Below are 20,985 nucleotides of genomic sequence, written 5' to 3' on the forward strand. Positions count from 1 at the left end.
TACTTATTTGAAATGTTAATTCTGTAATGTTCTTTATTTTTAACTTCATAAATTTGTAAGGTGTCTGCTTTCTAGGATATTTAGGGTTAATGTGCTGTACTTTGGTGATCTCCCCCCCGAAAATCAATATTTTTATAGTAAGAATGAGAACATTTTAATAATTTCAGATTAGCTTTTATTCAGGAGAATTAAAAAAATACATGCTACTTAAATAATTTCATGTGTGCTGACCATATATTAGAATTCTGTTATGTGAGTTTTTTGTTGCTTGTTTTTTGCCTAATAAGAATGAGGTATCTCAGAAAGAGTAGAGAAATAAAGAGAAAATGCTATAATTTTGATTAAAAATTGACAATTTTTATCTTTTAAATACTACCAATAGCTCATTGTGATAGACTTTAATAACTGTATGGCTTTCAGTATTTTAAAATGTACCAATGAGTATGCATTATACTCGAAAATACTTCTTGGGAAAAATGTTGATGTTTCTGAAAATGTTTAGAAAGGGATTTAAATAAGTTTTTTGAAATGTATGTTGTAATTGCATCTTATGTTAGTTGAGATTGACTTTGGTAGCAGTGTCTGAAATTTGTTCTCATCGGAACATTCTGATTTAGTGCTTCTAAATCCTGAATGACTCTCCTATCTTTTTTTTGACAGAGTGAAGCAGGTGTTAAGGAATTCCATATAGTGCAAGTATCAAGTAGTAGCAAACACTGGAAGTTACAGAAATCTGTAAATCTTTCTGAAAACAAAGGTTTGTACGTTTTTCATGCTACATAATAAATTTTGAAATTTCATTACTTGGTTTTCCAGAATAGTACCAGAATGTCTTAAGATTATTAGGATTAACTTTTTAAAGCATTAAATTGTGATTTCATTAGTTTACCTAACTATAAATCAAATTACCTATCTTGATCCAGTCTTTCCCATTTTTTTATTCCCTTTCACATCTCTTATACTTGTATTTTCTTCTTTTTGTTTTTTATTGTAAAATCAGTGCTTGGGTACATGATTACTGTCAAAAATTCAGCCAGGGTTGGGCGTGGTGGCTCACGCCTTTAATTCCTACTCTTTGGAAGACCGAGGTGGGCGGATCACTTGTGGTCAGCAGTTTGAAACCAGCCTGGCCAACATGGTGAAACCCTGTCTCTACTAAAATTACAAAAATCAGCTGGGTGTGGTGGCAGGCGCCTGTAATCCCAGCTACTCGGGAGGCTAAGGCAGGAAAATTGCTTGAACCTGGGAGGCAGAGGGTGCAGTGAGCTGAGATCATGCCACTGCACTGCAGCCTGGGCAACAGAGTAAGACTCTGTCTCAAAAAAAAAAAAAATACAAACAACCGGTACAAAAATATATAGACTAGAATATGGAATTTTCTTTTTGTTTCCTTTACCACTGGTGGGTTTGTCTGTGAATAGCCTTGCCTACGTACTGACTGGCTGTTCTGTGAATTGTCATGTTTATATAACATTCAAACAAAAGAATGTGTACCAGAAATGTACTTGAAGTACCATTTTAGAAGTGCCTGCAGTTGTGGGAGAAAATATTATAGAGTGTGTTCATTTAGTAATATTGGTAAATATCATGCCTATGAAACATACTGAAAGGAAATTAAGAAATGATAGAGTGGCAGGACTATGGGCTTTCCAGTCCCCGTGTTCTGATCTTTCAAACTTTGTTTATCTGAAATGTTGCATATATGAATACATACATATATATATATATGCACACACATGGATATGTATTTTGAGAAAATTGAAATTTATCCTTTTTAAGACGTCACTTCATTGAGATAAAAACAAAGATGTTCTTCATTAAACATTATTTATAATTACGAATTATTTTCCATTTGACCACGGAAGTCTAAATAATGAATTGGATTTTATCATGTGATGAACTGAGAAACATCTTTGAGATTTCCCTTTTTCTTCCTAGATGCCAAACTTGCCAGTAGGGAGAAGGGAAAGTTTTGCTTTAAGGCAATCAGATGTGAGAAAAAAGAAGGTAAATTCACTTTACTTTTACACTTTACTAAATGGTCATTTTATATTTTATGCCAATGATATGATTAGTTTGTTTTCCCCTGTTTTTTAGTGGCCACACAGTCCTCTGAAAAATATACCTTTGCAGATATCATCTTTGGAAATGAACAGGTATGCAAGTATGCATAGTAGTGTTTGATGTTAAGTCATAGTTATGGCATGGCTGCCTGTTTTGGCAAGACTTATCGCAGTAGTTCCCAAATTCTTTTTTTTTTTTTTGGAGACAAGGTCTTGCTCTGTCGCCCAGGAGTACAGTGGCACAATCACAGCTCACTGCAGCCTCGACCTCCCAGGATCAAGTAATCCTCCCACCTCAGCCTCCTGAGTAGCTGAGACTACAGGCATCAGCCATCACACCTGGCTAGTTTTTAAAAATTTTTTATAGAGACCGGGGTCTCACTGTGTTGCTCAGGCTTGTTGTCTCCAGCTCCTGAGCTCAAGCGATCTGCCTGCCTCAACCTCCCAAAGTGCTAGGATTACAGGTGTGAGTCACTGCACCCAGCCTCCCCAGACTCTTTGGAGGATAAACATCTCAACTTTATTGAGTTGTGCAACCTGCCTTCAATCCCCAAAACAGACCAAAAATGTTTATGGACTATACCATTTTAAGTAGTTATTTAAAATTAACTTTCTTTTGAGAATATCATATGAAATAAGTATAGTTCTTAGGATTTTTTTTTAGAAAGCAAGGTTATATGAGGGAGCTTTTCTATTAGGGAAATTGGTCACAATGGAACATATAGATGATAACCCTCTAAATTTTGGCATATCATATCATATATTCTGAGACCCAGATAATAAGGTAGATACATAAGGCTCTATTGTGATTATAAAGCTATTACTGTCTAGGTCAGTGATATTCCATCCTAATTATGTATAACAGTTACGTAGAGGGCCAGGTGTGGTGACTCATGCCTGTAATTTCAGCACTTTGGGAGGCTGAGGCAGGAGGATTGCTTGAGGCCAGGAGTTCAAGACCAGACTGGGTATCAGAGACCAAGGCAAGACCCTGTTTTTTTTTTTTCTTTTTTCTTTTTTTCTTTTTTTTTTTTTTTTGAGATGGAGTCTCGCTCTGTCGCCCAGGCTGGAGTGCAGTGGCCGGATCTCAGCTAACTGCAAGCTCCGCCGCCCGGGTTTACGCCATTCTCCTGCCTCAGCCTCCCGAGTAGCTGGGACTACAGGCACCCGCCACCTCGCCCGGCTAGATTTTTTTTTGTACTTTTTAGTAGAGACACGGTTTCACCGTATTAGCCAGGATGGTCTCGATCTCCTGACCTCGTGATCCGCCCGTCTCGGCCTCCCAAAGTGCTGGGATTACAGGCTTGAGCCACCGCGCCCCGCCGACCCTGTTTCTTAAAAAAAAAAAAAAACAGAAAAAGAGCCTCCTAGAACAGTGGTATTCAGAGTTTCCAAACGTGTACATATAAGTTATCAGAAATCTTGTTAATATGCACATTCTGAGTCCATAGGACTTGGGTAGAACCTGAGGTTCTAAATTGTTATAAGCTACTGGGTAAGGTTGACGTTGTTAGCCTGCGGACCATACTTAGACCTAGATTGCCTCCCTACCTCTAAAGCTCTGGTTGATTATATCTTGGGTGGACTTTGGGAGTATGCATTTTAAGCTATCCCTGAAGATAATTTGAAGTAGTGGCCTGCTTTGAAAAATGCTGAATCTAGGGTGTAAAAGTTCATATAATTGTGTGCTCTCAGTGGGATGATTTCTTCTTTATGTTCGTCTCCTTGATAATTCTAAACATCCTTATGTTTTTGTACTTCTTTTATCATTTGCTTTCATCTGACTCATCATTACTATCTTTTTACCATTTGAGGAAACAGCTATTTAGAAATATCTCCAAGTTTCAAAAGCTCAGTAATTTCAAAACATGCATTACTTTCAGAGATACTGTGTTTCCTGAATGGTTGAATTAATTTTCAGGACTTCAGTTTTTTTTTTTTTTTTTTTAATTTCTTTAAAAACTTTTAAAATTCCAGAAACATCAGCAGGACTCTTGTATTGTAATTTTTATTGTATTTGTTGTTAAATAATTTAGTGTAAGAGCACTGGCAGAGGCAGAAACAAACACATTTTTCATTTTGATGAATCTGGTTGAATAAATAGAACTTGCCAAGCACTACAGATTAGTGAGAAAACTATGGGGACAGTGTTTTATAAGTTCACTTGTAAGGAGAAAAACGTACATAATTATTAATATTTAATACTTATTTAATAACTTGAAGTTTAACATCTACATAATATATACAGAGCCTGTAATACAGGAAATCATAAATATAAAGATGTTATTATGTGGCACAATAGTCATTAATTAAAGGAAATCCTGGCCGGGCGCGGTGGCTCAAGCTTGTAATCCCAGCACTTTGGGAGGCCGAGATGGGCAGATCACGAGGTCAGGATATCGAGACCATCCTGGCTAATACGGTGAAACCCCGTCTCTAATAGAAAATACAAAAAACTAGCCGGGCGAGGTGGCGGGTGCCTGTAGTCCCAGCTACTCGGGAGGCTGAGACAGGAGAATGGCGTGAACCCGGGAGGCAGAGCTTGCAGTGAGCTGAGATCCGGCCACTGCACTCCAGCCTGGGCGGCAGAGCAAGACTCCGTCTCAAAAAAAAAAAATTAAAGGAAATCCTGTAATTGAGTCCATTTAAAATTCTTATCTCATGCTTTCATTGTTCAAGCATAAAAGTCAAGTTAGTGCCAGTAATTCTATTTGCGTTCTGCTTCATTGGGTATTGCCTAGGATTTAAATGAGAAATATTTCTGCCATTTTAAAAATATGGATTTTCAACATTTTATTTTCTTGGTGATATCCATTCATTCTCCCTAGATAGTTGGAAGGTCAAAGCTAATGTCATGGGAGTGTAGCTTAATTATTTTGGGGCGATGGCTTTAAGATTCAGGATAACTTGCAGCTGGACGCAGTGTCTCACTCCTGCAATCCCAGCATTTTGGGAGGCCGAGGCAGGGGAATGCTTGAGCTCAGTAGTTCAAGACCACCCTGGGTAAAATGGCAAAACTGGCAAAAACACTGTCTTTACAAAAATTAGGCGGGTATGGTGGTGCGCACCTGTAACCTAGCTACTCGGGAGGCTGAGGTGGGAACATTGCTTGGGCCTGGGAGGTGGAAGGTGTAGTGAGCTGAGACTGTACCACTGCATTCCAGCCTGGATGACAGAGTAAGACCCTGTATCAAAAAAAAAAAAAAAAAAAAATTTAGAGTAATTTGTACCAAATCTTTTGAATGTTCAAGTGGCCTCCCTGTATTCAACTACATTGACAAGAATTATTGAATAAGTATTTGGGGTATATATAAGCTATAGAAATGTAAAATTTGACAGGATATATCTAATTAAAGCTATGAGTTATACAAAATAAAATTTGACAGAACATAATTAAAAGCATTTATGAAGATAAGTGGTTTTCTTTTAACAGATAATAAGTTCAGCAAGCCCATGTGCAGACTTCTTTTATCGAAGTTTATCTTCTGAATTGAAAAAACCACAAGCTCACTTGCCTGTGCATACAGAAAAACAGTCAACAGAGGATGCTGTGAGACTGATTCAAAAATGCAGTGAGGTGGATTTGAATATTGTCATATTATGGAAGGTATGTGCTACTAAATTATTTCAGCAAGCCTCACTTGTAGATACTTGAGTCTTAAGCTGAAGAAAAAACGTATATTACTGTTTATATTTTTTATGCATATCTTTTCTAGTTTCAATATTGAAACTAACAGTTACATAAGTTTTTTTTTTTTGGCCTCAAAAAAGAATTCATTCAAATTAGATAACATTCTTCTGTGTTACTGTTATTTCTGTGTGTTACCAAGAATATTGTAGACATAATAAGCTTTGAAAGCAGGTGGTACTAAACTGTTCGGGGCATTTCCAAACATTCTACAGAGGGAAAAATAGCACCAGGAACCTCTGGAAATCCACTACATTGGCTCCAGAAACCATTAATTTTTTGTTATTCATATTTCATATAATCCATTTACCTTCCCTTTTATTAAATTGTTAATTTTTTTGCTGTAGTATTTCTAAAATGACATATTTCATCTAAATGCTTCTGTATGTACTTTTAGCAGATGAAGACTTTTTTGTTTAATATAACTGCACAGTATTATCTTTCCCAACCAAATTAATAATTCTTAAATAATTATCTAATTGGTCTGTGTTCAGTTTTTTCCAGATTATTTAAATATACTATTTTACCCTGTTAAAAAAAAATCAGATTCAAATAAACTTCACACAAGGCAGACCCGAATGAGATTATTTAGACATTAGTATTCCCTAAGGTTGACTAAACTATACAGCAGAGGAGTCTTATTTCTTACATTACACCCTTTTGTATCATATGCATGTACTACCTATTTTTAGAAATGATTCTGCAGTGAAATTAAGGATCTTGTCCAAGAATAATCACTCGAACTTTGTGACAAGGTTTTGATTTTGTGTTGTTTGATACAAGAGCCAGCATAAAGACATGTTCATACTAGGTGATCAATACATGTATTTTAAATTGACTCAGAAGTTTTTATAAAGTGTTCTTTTTTTTTTTTTTAACTAAACCATGTTTTTAAATAAACTTTTTTTTGAAACCAAGCTGACTTTGCATGTTTCAAATGAAATCTAAATAAATTGATACTTTTGTTGATTATAGAAGAAGTTTTATGTTAAAAAGATCAGTTATACATTATTGGCGAAATCAAATTCTTCTGAACTTTAGAATCATATTGTATAAGTGTATAAAGATCTTTGGTTTACATCTTCTTTCAACAGGTTTTTGCCATGTAGCAATCCATAATATTTCTGAGACAAGGTTTTGTATAATATATTCTGTACTCATTGTTAAGTGTATGGTATTCTTTGATGAGGGGAAAAGTATTATCTTTTAAGAAATGGCCCTGAAGCTAAAGCCCACTGCTAGTATCACTAATCACATAAAGAAGAAAGTTGTCTAAGATTGTGATGCTCCTTGGCTGGGAAATGGAAGTTTGAATAGATTAAATAATGGGTTATTAAGTTTGGTAGTGGCTAGTACCTTGATAAGTTTATAATTTACTCAATGGAGAAAGTGACTGGCAGATTTTTGTTTGTTTTAGTTAGAGTTCTAGATAATGCAAAAATGATTCATTAGATTAAAGAAAATTTGAAAAGTCATTAAAGTCATGAGATGCACAGGAAGCATAGGACTCTTGAATAAAATATCATTCAGGAGAAAACCAACAGCTCAAACATTTTTGTGAAAAAAATAGTTGAAAAAGGGACATAATACAACTCCTAAACAATTTTAATCAAAAATAAAGGTTAGTTTTAAAAATCTAAGGTTTTGTGCAAGCAGGAGGATGCATTATAGAATTAGCCATGGCTATGGGTGACTGTCACTCAGTGCCATAACATCATCAGAAAAGACATCTGACAAGTCTCAGAACCTTATCTGTCAACTCTTATCCCTTTTTGAGTAAAGATTACCCTATCAGGTGTTTAACTTCTCCTGCCTTTCTGGGTTTTGCAAATATAGATAGTGAGCAGATCCTGAGCCATCCTATGCCTTACTGCAGCACTACTCAAAGTTTGTTCTGTGGATGGCAAACTGTCACTAGTCCATTATAAGTACAGAAATTGAAAGTAAATGATAAGAAACTTTGATAGCATTTTGACTGAGTAATTTTATGTTTTTTGAACCTAATAAAAATATTGGGCTAGTCAAAAGAATTAAGCCTTTGTGTTTGCATAATGTGATAATGACAGTAAATCAAAGCCATTTATAGATTATATTTTCCCCAGCACAGAAGCAATTCAAGAGAGAGAAGAGTTATAAACTGAAACAAGTATTTTAATGTAAAGTCAGCTCACTATATTGGAAGAAAAAAGCCTTTTTTAAAGCATATATATTTATATTTACGAACATAACATTTCCAGTTAAAGGATTTGTGATTGTACTCACTGATTTTGCTCAGCTATGTGATAAACCCTAGGACATTTCAGAAGCTAGACTGTAAGAATAAGCCTTTTGGCTGTATATTGGTAGTTCAGTAAAGAAAAAAGCTTGTGTTATGGTATGGTTCTTTTAAAGTAGTTTCTTAAGGACTCTAAAGAATGTTGGAAAGGATTTTGCGACGTATCTCTCTCAAATATCCAGGCCAACTGTGTTATATTGAGGCAAAAAAGATTTGTGTTTTTGGATAGATACTTTATTGATTGAATGAATAACTAAAAGTAGAAATGGTGACATTGCCAGGAGTGTCAATAATTGATAGATATTGGCCATAATATTTCCACTTTCCATCAAATATTGGGTTGGTTACTTTAGAGGTTACTGTCAAGCAGGTAACATTTTTGTGCTTTGCATTTTTTAGGCATACGTTGTAGAAGACAGTAAACAGCTTATTTTGGAAGGTCAACATCATGTTATTCTTCGCACTATAGGAAAAGAAGCCTTTTCTTATCCTCAGAAACAGGTGATAACATAGTTTGCTTTGCCGCTTTCTGGTGAACTTGTGGGGTTTGGTTGGTTGGTTGGTTAGTTGGCTTTTGTGTTTTTGAAGGGGTCTGGTTTTTTCAGTTTTTTTTTTTTTTTTTGAGACCGGATCTCACTCTGTCACTCAGGCTGGTGTGCAGTGGCACAATCATGGCTCACTGCAGCCTTGACCTCCCCAGGCTCAGGTAATCCTCTGGCCTCAACCTCTTGAGTAGCTGAGACTACAGGTGTGTGCCACCACACCTGGCTAATTTTTATATTTTTTGGTAGAAATGGAGTTTCACCATGTTGCCCAGGCTGGTCTCGAACTCCTGAGCTCAAGCGATCCTCCTGCATTGGCCTCCCAAAATGCTGGGATTATAGGCATGAGCTACCATGCACCACCATGTTCAGGTTTTTATATTGGTATTTGGATTAGGTGTTGGTGACAGAAGAATGATTAAAAGTGAACATAAATTGATTTTAAAATTCATCAGCACCTTTATCATAGTATTAAGATGCAGTTATGATTTTTGGGGTTTCCTCAGATACATTCCATATTGAATCCGGAATTCATAGGTATGAAAAGAACTGATTTGCTTAAGAGTAGAGAAACTATATCTCTATATTTTCTTATTTGTTATAACAGGATATCATTGCAGAGCTCCGAGGATATACTGTAATATGTAAAAGGTGGCTCCTGGAGTTGTGTAGCAGCTGCTGATAGCATTGAATATGCTTTCTTACTTTTCCTAAAATAATACTTAATGTTACCAAAAAATTTTCATAGTAAATATGAATGAAATATAAGCACATTTAGTCTAGTAATTCAAACAGTGGCCCTATATTTTGCTTTTAAATAACAGATCTTAATTTTCAAGGCTCCATTATTATTATTATTATTTTTGTTTCACCATGGACCTCAAGGCAACCCCTACCATTAGTTTTGATAACTTTTTATTTTGAAATAATTTTCAAACTTACAGAAAACTTTCAAGAATAACGTAAGAGACTCCCTTATAAATAACTTTCATTCAGGTTACTAGTGGCTGACATTTTGCATTATTTGCTTTGTTGCTATTTACATATGTATTAATTTTTTTCCCTTAATCATTCTTAATTACTCCCAAGTAAATTGCAGATGTCCTGTCACTCCGTCCCTGGATATAATGCCTCATTGAGTATTCCTAAGAAGAAAGACAAATCTCTTACATTAAAAAAAAAAAAAAAATCTACAACATTATCACATTCAGGAAGTTTAACATTGATGCAGTACTCTTATGTATAATCCATATTCAAATGCCATCAAAGGTTTTAATTCCATCCATGTGACTATTTGCTCTTTTCTATGCAGGATCTAATTATGCTTTGCATTCAGTCGTTATATCTCTTTAGTCTCCTTTAATCTGAAACAGTTTCTTAGCCTTTATTTGTTGATTATGACATTGACATTTTTTAAGAGCTTGGGCCAGTTATTTTCTAGAGTAATACCTCTTTGGGTTTTTCTCGTGTCTCCTCATGATTAGATCAAGTTCATACTAAGTGATGTGTTGCGTAAGAAAGCGCATGATGTTAATTTGTCTCATGATCAGTATGGGATCATTTAAGGTGGTGCCATGTTTCTTCACAGTCAAGTTACTGTTTTTCCTTTCGTAATAATAAGTGATTTGTGCGGAGATAATTTGTGGTGTTATAAATGTCTGGTTTCTTTCTTTGTTTTTTTGGAGACAGAGTCTCGCTCTGTCACCAGGCTGGAGTGCAGTGGCACAATCTCGGCTCACTGCAAGGTTGCAGGTATTCTTTTAAGGCCATTTTTTCCTCCTGACAGGTGGTATATAGAAATGTATTCAGTATAATTTAGAAGTCTCAAATAAATAGCTTGTATTTGTTTTGGTGACTTGAATACATTAATAATACAGTTTTGAACTTTTTACTGAAGTGTAACATAAGTACAGAAAAGTAAATAGCTTATTGGATTTTCATAAACTGAAGAACACTCCAAACGAGGACCCAGATCAAGAAATAGAACCTAACCAGCACCCCAGAAGTTCTGCATTTGTTCCTTTCCAATCAGAAATCTTTCTCTTCTAGACCAAACTTCTAGTCACTTCTTTCTGACTTATAAGTCAAAAGCAAAGCTACTTCTTTTGAATTTATATAAATAGTCATACAATATATACCTCAGCTTCTTTTATTCAACTTCTGTGTTGGTGAAATTTACCCATATTGTTTGGTATACTTGTAGTTTTTTTTATTTGCAACAAAAATTTCATCTTAAAACTTACTGACTATTCTCCAGTAAAAGGAACCAGGGTTCCTTGGAAGAATGCTTGATTCTAGGGCTAGGGCAGAGAAAATGCAAGATGAGCCAGAAGATTTTATGGTACCGGGAAGTAAGGGTATGTACCCAAACTGATTGAGAGCATATTGAATTTGTGTTTCTTACAGGTTACAAAGTGGCTTTTATTCTCCTTTGGTCCTCATACTCTGTAAGCAAGGCAGGTAGAATTACCCCCGTTTTACAAACGAGACTCTGTGAAATAAGTACAGCTATAATATTTCATAATAATTGTCAGTTTTAAAATTATCTGAGAGAAAATAGAAATCTGTTGATTGAGGACGTGTAATTTATCAGTTTTCACATTGTTCCATCCATCCCTCAGGTAGACTTATTTATTGAGGTTGAATTTGTTTGCTTTATTTACTATTTTACTACAACCTCTTGGGATAGTGCTACCACATAATAAGTACTTGGTAATTATTAAATGAATGAATAAAGAAAGCTGAGTTACCAAATTCATCCCACTGCATTAAGAAACCAAAAATATTTAACCAGATATGAGTGGCTCTGTCATACTAATAGTTTGCACACAAATAGATAGTACACAGTAAGCTTTAAGATTGCAACTTTCAACATTGCAGTTCTGTAATCAGCATGTCTTTTAATTTTTGTTGTGCCTTATAAAGGATAAATATAGGGAATACTATGCACAAAATTATTTTACCAACACAACAACAAAATCTGTTTCCTTTAGCACATATTCTATTTCCAGAACTTATATGTGTGCTTATATTATGCATTTATTACATATTAAGTTCGTGTAAATATTCATTCAGCTCACTTAATGAATGGTAAAATTTTAACCAAAAAAGAAAAAAGACAGAAGAGGTGATACTGTTTAATAAACTACAGGTTTCATTGAGTGGTTGTTATAATTATAAAAATAAAGGAATTATAATTTCTCTTTTGTTATCTTTAAATATTTAAGAGCCTGCTAAATTGGTTGTATTGCAGATTAATATACAACCTGTAAGTTTAAAGTGTTTTAGAAACATTTTTCCTTAAGAATTTATAAAAGGAAAGTCTTTCTCCTTTTTATCTTACAATTTTGTACATTAATTTTTTTTGCATTGAAAATATATTGCACTTTTAGGTCTTTTTCTTTTCATAAAGTGATTTATTCACATAAAAAACAACAACTATGTAATGGATCAGAGCAGAAATATGCAAGATTTGAAAAAGCATTCCTAGTCATACACAAACTGAATTCAGCCTGAGAGAAAATAAGAAGAGATTGAGTATCCCTTCTCTGAAATGCTTGGGACCCAGAGTGTCTTGGATTTTGGAATGTTTGCATCATATACCTGCTAGGTGAGCATCCCTAGTCTGAAAATCTGAAATCCAAAATGCTCTAAAGAGCATTTCCTGTGAGTGTCATGTCAGCACTCAAGATTTTTTGGATTTTGCAGCATTTCCGATTTCAGAGCGTTTCAGACTTTGGATCTTTGGATTTGGGCTGCTCATCTGTATAAGTAAAGAAAGAAACTGTCCATCAGTAGGGGAGTCGGTCAGTTGTGAAATTACAGAATTAAAAAAAGACATTGCCAGTATTCATCCAACCATTGTCATGGGATAAGTAGGTTCTGCTTACCCACATTAGTATTTGTTGTCTGTGTAGTTACATCTTCATTGTGCAGGTGATCAGCCTGATGCCAGTCATCATTTCTGTTATCTCACTAATATCCCTTGTCTGATTTCATGCTTCGTAATCAGTGTTCTGAAACTTTGATTCCTGAGTATTCTACCAACAGAAAGCCTGTGCTCATTGGTCAGTTGATAGCAAGTTATATTTATCGCTATACATTGGCATTCATCCACATTAACTGTGTTGTAGTGATTAACATCTCACCATTACTTAACTCTGAGAAAATAGTGGGATTAAATACCTGAGTCTGTAAGGCCAAATGACAGACCTTGGACCAAGATAAAATCACTAATATAAGTGTTATGTTTTGAGACCTGTGAAAAGCTGGCAACTATCCCATACACACATCAAGATGCTTGTGTACCGAGAGTATACTAGTCTTGTATTTGAATCTCTGACTGGCCAATCTAAATTTCCTTAAAGTCTGAAAGAAGCTGAGTGTGGTGGTACATGCCTTTAGTCCCAGCTGCGAAGGAGACTGAGGTGGGAGGATTGCTTGAGGCCAGGAGTTCAAGACCACCTTGGGCAACATAGCAAGACCCTGTCTCTTAAAGAAAACAAGTCTGAGATAGTTTATTTTTTAAAATAAATTTTAAAAACATTCAGCTAGAGAAAATTATCAGATACTGGGGGATAAAGTAATCCACATAGGTAAATAACAATAATAGATACCATTAATTAGGTATTTGGTATTTGTCAAGTGTTGGTTCACATTAGTACTTAAAATTCCAACCCTGTGAGGTGTAGGTAGAAGTCCTCATGATCTGAATCCTCTGTTTAGGCAACAGAAGGCATATAAAATTGTAATTTTAAGTCATATGATTAGCAAAAGGAAAATTTAATTGCCAAAGCCATATAGCATGGTAGTTGAAAATAGAACTGTATTTGTATATAATCTCTGCCACTTAAAAAAGATCTTCAGTTTTTTTTTTAACATTTCTGAATTAATTTTCCTCTTTTTAAACATAAAAATACTTCTACCTACATCCCACATGTGAAGGCTATTACATTGTATCGGATAGTTTCTGTCTCTGATTTCCCCTTAATCACACTTCTATTCTCTTTCATATACTCTGGTTTATCTGATTTTTTAATATTTTTATTATAAAAGTAGTAATTTTTATTGCAAAAAAATAAAATATCCACAAACTGTCAATTGGAAAGATAAAAAATTTAAGACAAAAAATCAAATATACAAATGAGAAAGCGAATTCTGCTTTGCTTTTCTCTCCTCAGGGCCACTTTTTGAAGTTACCCATAGTCAAGTTCCTTTTCTATTCCAGAAATGTTCCATGCTTATGCAGATATTAAGTATTGGAATATATGCATTTGTAACATGCTATTAAACTTTATTTGACTACTATATGATATTTTTGGTCAATTTTCATACATTTGTATATCATACCAGTTTCAAATATTTTGCATTTTACATATTTTGTGGGACAGATTTCTAGAAATGAAATTTCTGGCCATATTATTATATGCTTGTCTATTACCAGTGACTAGGTTATAATCTTTTTTTTTTGTTTGGGTTTTGTAAAATTTGTCTTTTTTTTTTTTTAAACCAGTAGCCCCAGGGTGTTACTTGAATATAATATGGTTAATTTGTTACTTGTTAATGGGATGAATTTGGAACCAGTGCCAGCTTTTATTTTATTTCCAGCAAAGTTAGCTCTTGCTTTTGCAACTGTGTAGATAAGGGGTCAGCAAACTTATTCTGAAAAAGGCCAGGAAGTATTTTAGGCTTTGCTCACCAGATTGACTATGTCATAATCACTCATTTCTGTCATTGAAGTCAAAAAGCAGCTGTGGACAGTATGTTAACAAATGGATGTGGTTACGTTTCAATAAAACTTGACAAAAACAGGACGCAGGCTAGATTTAGCCCATGGACTGTAGTTTGCCAATTTCTGGTATAGATCAAAATCAAACTCGGCTATCAGAAAATTATAAATCAAATATTCTTCTGGGGGGTGAGGGAAAATAGAGAAAAAAAAATTAACCAAGAAATAAAATAATAGCAGAAATGGGATGTTTCTCCACTTTCATCTTTCTCTCTCTCTCACCCTCCCCAACTCCCTGCCTCCCTCCCTCCCTCTGTCTTTCTATTTATTTTGACACAGAGCCTCACTCTGTTGCCCAGGTTGGAGTGCAGTGGTGCAATTTTAGCTCACTGCAACCTCCACCTCGGGTTCAAGTGATTCTCCTGCCTCGGCCTCCTGAGTAGCTAGGATTAAAAGTGTGTGCCACCACACCTGGCTAATTTGTATAGTTTTAATAGATGGGGTTTCACCATGTTGGCCAGGCTAGTCTCCAACTCCTGGCCTCAGGTGATCTGCCTGCCTCAGCCTCCCAAAGTGCTGGGATTACAGGCGTGAGTCACCCTTCCTGACCTCTATTTTCATTAGCTGATAATGATTATTTGTTGAAATGGTCATAATGTGCCTGACAAATGGCTATGTTAATACTTTTCACATGCATTTTAACCTTCAGCTACTATAGTTGAAGCACTATATTCTATACAATGCAACAGGATATTTTCAGAATGAAATATTAAGACAGTTTTAGATTTTCAGCTATTAAAACAGGTGCTATGCTATGGAATATCTGCAGTTCTAAGTCCTGTACAGTATTATCATATGAGAATCACAACAACCTTTGAAGTTATTATTGTCATGAACTTCTTTTTACATATGAATAAATTAATTATTAAAGTATTAAGTAACTTATCCAAGATCACAGAGCTAATATGTAAAGCTACTGAGATTCAAGTCTAACTCCAACATGTAATAAATGAGGAATGAGGCCAGGCGCGGTGGCTCAAGCCTGTAATCCCAGCACTTTGGGAGGCCGAGACGGGCGGATCACGAGGTCAGGAGATCGAGACCATCCTGGCTAACACGGTGAAACCCCGTCTCTACTAAAAATACAAAAAAACTAGCTGGGCGAGGTGGCGGGCGCCTGTAGTCTAAGCTACTCGGGAGGCTGAGGCAGGAGAATGGCGTAAACCTGGGAGGCGGAGCTTGCAGTGAGCTGAGATCTGGCCACTGCACTCCAGTCCGGGCGACAGAGCAAGACTCTGCCTCAAAAAGAAATAAAAAATAAAAAAAAATAAATGAGGAATGAATAAATGATTCCAGATACTGATTTTTTTATCCTAGATTATACTGCAAATGATAGCAGCTATTAGCTTAACAGCAGAAAAAGTACTGTTCGTGCATTACATTATCTCTGCTGATTTTAACTTTTGTATGTATACACTATGCTTGCTGTTTTTTTTTTTTTTTTTTTAAACACGGCAGTGTTCTTAGTGTCGTATGTTTTTTCTTTCTTTTCTCAGGAACCACCAGAAATGGAACTATTGAAATTTTTCAGGCCAGAAAACACTACAGTTTCCTCAAGACCATCAGTAGAGCAGCTTTCTAGTCTCATTAAAACGAGTCTTCATTACCCAGAATCATTTAATCATCCATTTCATCAAAAAAGGTTTGAGCTTTATTTTTGTTAAAAATTTTCTACAATACACTGGCACATGTATTTGTTTCTTTCTTTATTTTGGCAGTGACATTAACCCAAATATTGAAGAGGAAATTTAGAATGTTTTTGAGTCTATAGAAACTTGAACTAAACAGTTCAAGTATAGACAATATCAGTTATTTCAGATTTATTAAGTACTAAACTTCATGGCAAATGTGATATGTTTGTAATTTTGGTAAATAGCTTGAATATATAAACCTCTAAAATTCTAAAAATAAGAAGTCCTGAATCAGGCAACATTTCAAAAGGTTGCCAGTTTTGCACATATAAGAAAAGATGGAGAGAAGCCTATTAGAAACAATCTAAGTAATAATTGAAGGTATGAATTTTGGTGAAGTCACCCTGGATGGGGATGGGGATAGAACAGAAAGAGGGTGGTGACCTGTGGAACAGTGACATCTGAGAAAGAAGCTAAGGAAAAAGAATCCTGTGAAGAAGACTGAAGAAAAGGACCAATTAAAAAATTAGGAAGAAAAGACCAATAAAAAACTATCTCAAAGGTTGAGTGAGAATAGTTCAGCAGAAGTGGTTAATAGTTTAAGATGCTACAGAAAGGTCAAATAGTAAATGGGCCAAAAGGTCATTGGATCTGACAATAAGGAGATCATTCATGATTTTTGAGAAGAATGCCACTGTATAGGGGGTAGAAGCATGACATCATAGGTTGAGAAGCGAATAGGAGGTAAGAAAGTAAAGATACTGTGTTGACCATCGTTTCAAGAAACTGGGCTATGAAAAGGAATCAGGGAGTGTCTGTTCTTACTAGGTAAGATACAGGTATGTTTGTGGTCTTGAAGAAAATGATGAGATACAGGGAAAGTAACAAAATCCTTAGTAGATGGAAAGATAACATGCACTGAAGAATGACAGGATTTGCTTTGCACTAAAGAAGGGACCTTCTTACACATTATGGAGTGCCTCCATTTTAGGGGGTAGTTATAAGAGCAAGGTTAGCTAATTAATCTAGGAAATAAGAGTAAAGAGTAGAGAATTTGAAAAAAGTGAAATTTTAGGATAGCTACTGAGAAGATGCTAGCTGAGGAAGCACAGAAGGAGTACTGAGCAAAATTAAGACCTTGACAGTGACTTTAAGAGGAAAAATATTTTAAAAAGTAACTTAGAGCTGGGCATGGTAGTACACACCTGTAGTTCCAGCTACTTGGGAGGCTGAGGCAGGAGGATCACTTGAGCCCATTAGTTTGAGGCTACAGTCAGCTGTGTTTGCACCACTGCACTCTAGCCTGGGCAGAACAGCAAGACCCTGTCTCTGTTTTTTATTTTTTTAAGTGATTTTTTTTTTTACAAAGCTAACACCTAAATAATTACCTCTATAATCTCCATGCAAGTAGAATTATACGGAGTATATTCATATGTCTAGCTTCTTTCATTTAATACTGTATTAGTAAGAGTCAGCCATTGCATGACCCTGTAGAATTGATTTTCATTGCATATGAATATGTTTGGATATACCAGAATTAGTTTATCTACTTAAGTGTTAATGGACTTTTAAAATATTTTCTTTTTTTCTTCTTCTTTTTCTTTTTTTAACATTTTTCTGAGACAGAGTCAGTCTGTTGCCCAGGCTGGAGTGCAGTGGTACGATCTTGGCTCACTGCAAACTCTGCCTCCCAGGTTCAAGTGATTCTCATGCCTCAGCCTTTGAGTAACTGGGATTACAGGTGTGCACCGTGCACCAGCAGCTCAGCCAACTTTGCTGTTTTTAGTAGAGATGGAGTTTCACCATGTTGGCCAGGCTAGTCTCGAATTCCTGGGCTCAAGCAATCTGCCCGCCTCGGCCTCCCAAAGTGCTGTGATCACAGGCATGAGCCACCACGCTCAGCCATAGAATAGTTTCTGGTTTGAACTATTTTGAACTCTGCTGTGAATATTCTTCTGCACCTTTCCTTGTACATCTGTGCTTGCCCTTTTTTTTTTACATAGAAACTTTTCCAAAGTGGTTTTACTAATTTGCATATCCCAGTAGCAGCATATGCGAATTCCTTCTGCTTGATACCTTCATCAGCACTTACTCTTGTTGGATCTTTAAAAAATTTTATCCTAAGTTATTTTTTAAATATGTGTGGTCTTAAGTCTTTGTCATGATCTTAATGTTGCCCACCCAGTACTCATTCTTTGTTCCTTTCTCCAATACAGATGTGTGCAGGGTTCACCTGGGGAAATGTAAGAAATACTGAGGGATGGGCCAGGTGCGATGGCTCACGCCTGTAATCCCAGCACTTTGGGAGGCCAGGGTGGGCGGATCACGAGGTCAGGAGATGGAGACCATCCTGGCTAACACGGTGAAACCCCATCTCTACTAAAAATACAAAAAAGTTAGCCAGGCGTGGTGGCAGGCAGCTGTAGTCCCAGCTACTTGGGAGGCTGAGGCAGGAGAATGATGTGAACCCAGGAGGCAGAGCTTGCAGTGAGCCAAGATAGTGCCACTGCACTCCAGCCTGAGCAACAGAGCAAGACTGTGTCTCCACAAAAAAAAAAAAAAAAAAAAAAAAAAACTGAAGGATGCTTCATTCAGTCCTACCCCCAGAGGTTCCAATTTGATTGGCCCAGAGTAGGGCTTGGCATCTGGATTTTTCTTAAGTTCTCCAGGTAATCCTAATATGCAACCATAAGTGAAAATAAAAATGTTTATATTTTATCCTTATTGAATCTCATACACTTCTATGAGCAATTTTGATTCCCTGATTCATTTTAACCCAATCTTCTACTTCAGCTCTGTTTATTAAACCTGTCCTGCTTCGTGTACTTTCTGAATACCCTTGGTGCTTCTTTTTAACCTTAGTGTTTAAAACCTTTGCTACATTTACAGGCTAGGATGTTTAGGAGTTCTCTACATCATTCTACTGGGGTTAAAAACCCTATAGAATCTTTGTGAAACAGGAAAGTTTTGATCAAACTAAAGTAGAAGAGTGGGTTAAATGAAGCATTCCAAAATCAAAACTCTGCATGGAAGTATGTAAAAACAAGGCAGGTTCAAGGATAAAATGTGACAGTTTTCTCCTTGGCTGCACATTAGAATCACTTGGGAATTTCTGAAATTCCCAATGCTTGGGCTGATGGATTCAGTCAGATTCTCTGGAAGCAGGGTTCAGGCATCTCTAGTTTTAAAATGTCTTCAGATCATACCTATGTCCATCTCTAATTATTAGTCATTGTTGCCACAATAATGCTTCATAACAAACCATTTCAGAAATCAGTAGCTTATAATAAAGCATTTATTTCCATACTCATGGGTCTGCTGGTTGATAATTTGGCTGTAGCTCTGCTTTGGTCTGTGTGCTGTTTGGATTTGGCACCTGAAGAAACTTAGGTTCACGTCTGTGCCACATATATTTTGGGCCCAGTTCAAAGGGGCAGCTGCTACCTGGAGTATATTCTGGTGGCATGGCTCCGGAGTATAAAAAATGAGCCAAATTGCAAAAGCACATTTAAGACTTTTGCTTACATCGAAAGATACTAATGTTTCATTGGCCAAATAGCCTCACTTCCATAATCAACAAGGATGATTCACAGTCCCACAGTGGGTGTGAATAACTGCTAAGTAGTACTCACAGTTACCACAGTAACCAAGGTTGAGAACCATTGAAATGAAGGATCAAGTGATTGGGTGTCCGTGTAAAACTCAAAAACAGGTGAGAGAGTATAATTGAGAAAGCTAGAGAGATGGGAGATGGTGGTCAGAGTGGGGTGACCGAGTATTATGTTAGGGATAGTTGTCTGATGTGATGGGGAAAAATTTCCTGGTTTGGTCATGGAAGTTGTGTGGCTGAGTTTTGAATACTGAAGATTGTGGAGATGATAGGTCCAGGATTTGGGAAGGTATTGAATAAGTCATCTACCTAGACAGTGAAGTTGTCCAAAATGATGACAGGACTTGGAGTTGAAGGAAGAAAACAAACTTCCCTGACACTTTTAAAATTATGCCAATAGATGGTACAAAAGAGGTAGCCAGAGAATAGTGTCTTACTAGGTGTATGCCTCTGCTTGACCGATACAGCAGGTGAATTCACAAATGAGAGGTGAAGATGTTCAAACTACACATGCTTCATCTTTACCTCAAATATTTCAAAATATCCATTTCCTCCCCCTTCCTCAAAGAATTCTCGCTGTCTCACTGTGTTACTTTATTGGAATGAGAACAGAAAAAAGAATACAAACCTTAAGGTAGTTTATGATGAAAGAATGGAGGCATCTTTACAGGAGAGGTAGTAGGAAGAAATCATTAAGAACTACATCAGTCACCCCGAGATATGGAAGATGTTGGAAGAAATACAGCATCTATTGTTGAGAGGATGATACAGTTAAAGATAGATGTAGAAACACAAAGAGAAGACATGGAGGATATAGGGAAGCATTCTTAATTTAATGGGGCTTTGAGAAAACAAGTAGAAATGTGAGGAAATGGGACAGTAGGATGTTTGGTCATGGTAGTGGGACACAGAGCAGTAGAGGTATGAGAGTAGAATAAAGAACAGGTGACAGGAGATAAAAAAGATAAAATCATACTGGGTTTAGCTGCCGTGAGCATGAGTTGTTATATTAAATAATGTTTCTGGAGCTTTTGAACATGTGCTAGTCACTATTCTCAGCACTTAACATGTTTTATCTTACCTAATCACCACAACAAACCCAAGAGGTAGAATCAATTATTATTCTTTGCAGTTTACAGTTGAGAAAACTGAGGTGCAGGTAGCAGTCTGACTCTAGAGCCCAGCTCTTTCATTGGGTGCAGTGGTGGGAGAATAGTTGTCAGAACTTTGATTTCTCAGCCCTGTTTGTGGTTCATTAGATTAGCATTTTAGAAAAACTACCGTGTAAAGCAGTTTTCAAAATGTAGTCCCAAGGCCAGGCCCAGTGGCACACACCTGTAATCCCAGCACTTTGGGAGGCCAAGGCAGGCAGATCACCTGAGGTCAGG

The 20,985-nt window shown here is 36.3% G+C and overlaps 1 protein-coding gene across 1 annotated transcript in view; it reads left to right on the forward strand.

The window, feature by feature from the left end:
* TRAPPC8 (trafficking protein particle complex 8) overlaps positions 1–20,985 on the forward strand; it is a 112,711-nt gene that overhangs the window by 86,534 nt on the left and 5,192 nt on the right. The window contains 6 exon segments of the mRNA XM_023207741.3: positions 661–757; positions 1,939–2,007; positions 2,098–2,156; positions 5,497–5,670; positions 8,426–8,527; positions 15,853–15,998. Of these exon segments, the coding sequence (XP_023063509.1) occupies positions 661–757; positions 1,939–2,007; positions 2,098–2,156; positions 5,497–5,670; positions 8,426–8,527; positions 15,853–15,998 (647 nt within the window).

This window comes from Piliocolobus tephrosceles, chromosome 18 (assembly GCF_002776525.5).
Source record: "Piliocolobus tephrosceles isolate RC106 chromosome 18, ASM277652v3, whole genome shotgun sequence".
Classification (NCBI taxonomy): domain Eukaryota; kingdom Metazoa; phylum Chordata; class Mammalia; order Primates; family Cercopithecidae; genus Piliocolobus; species Piliocolobus tephrosceles.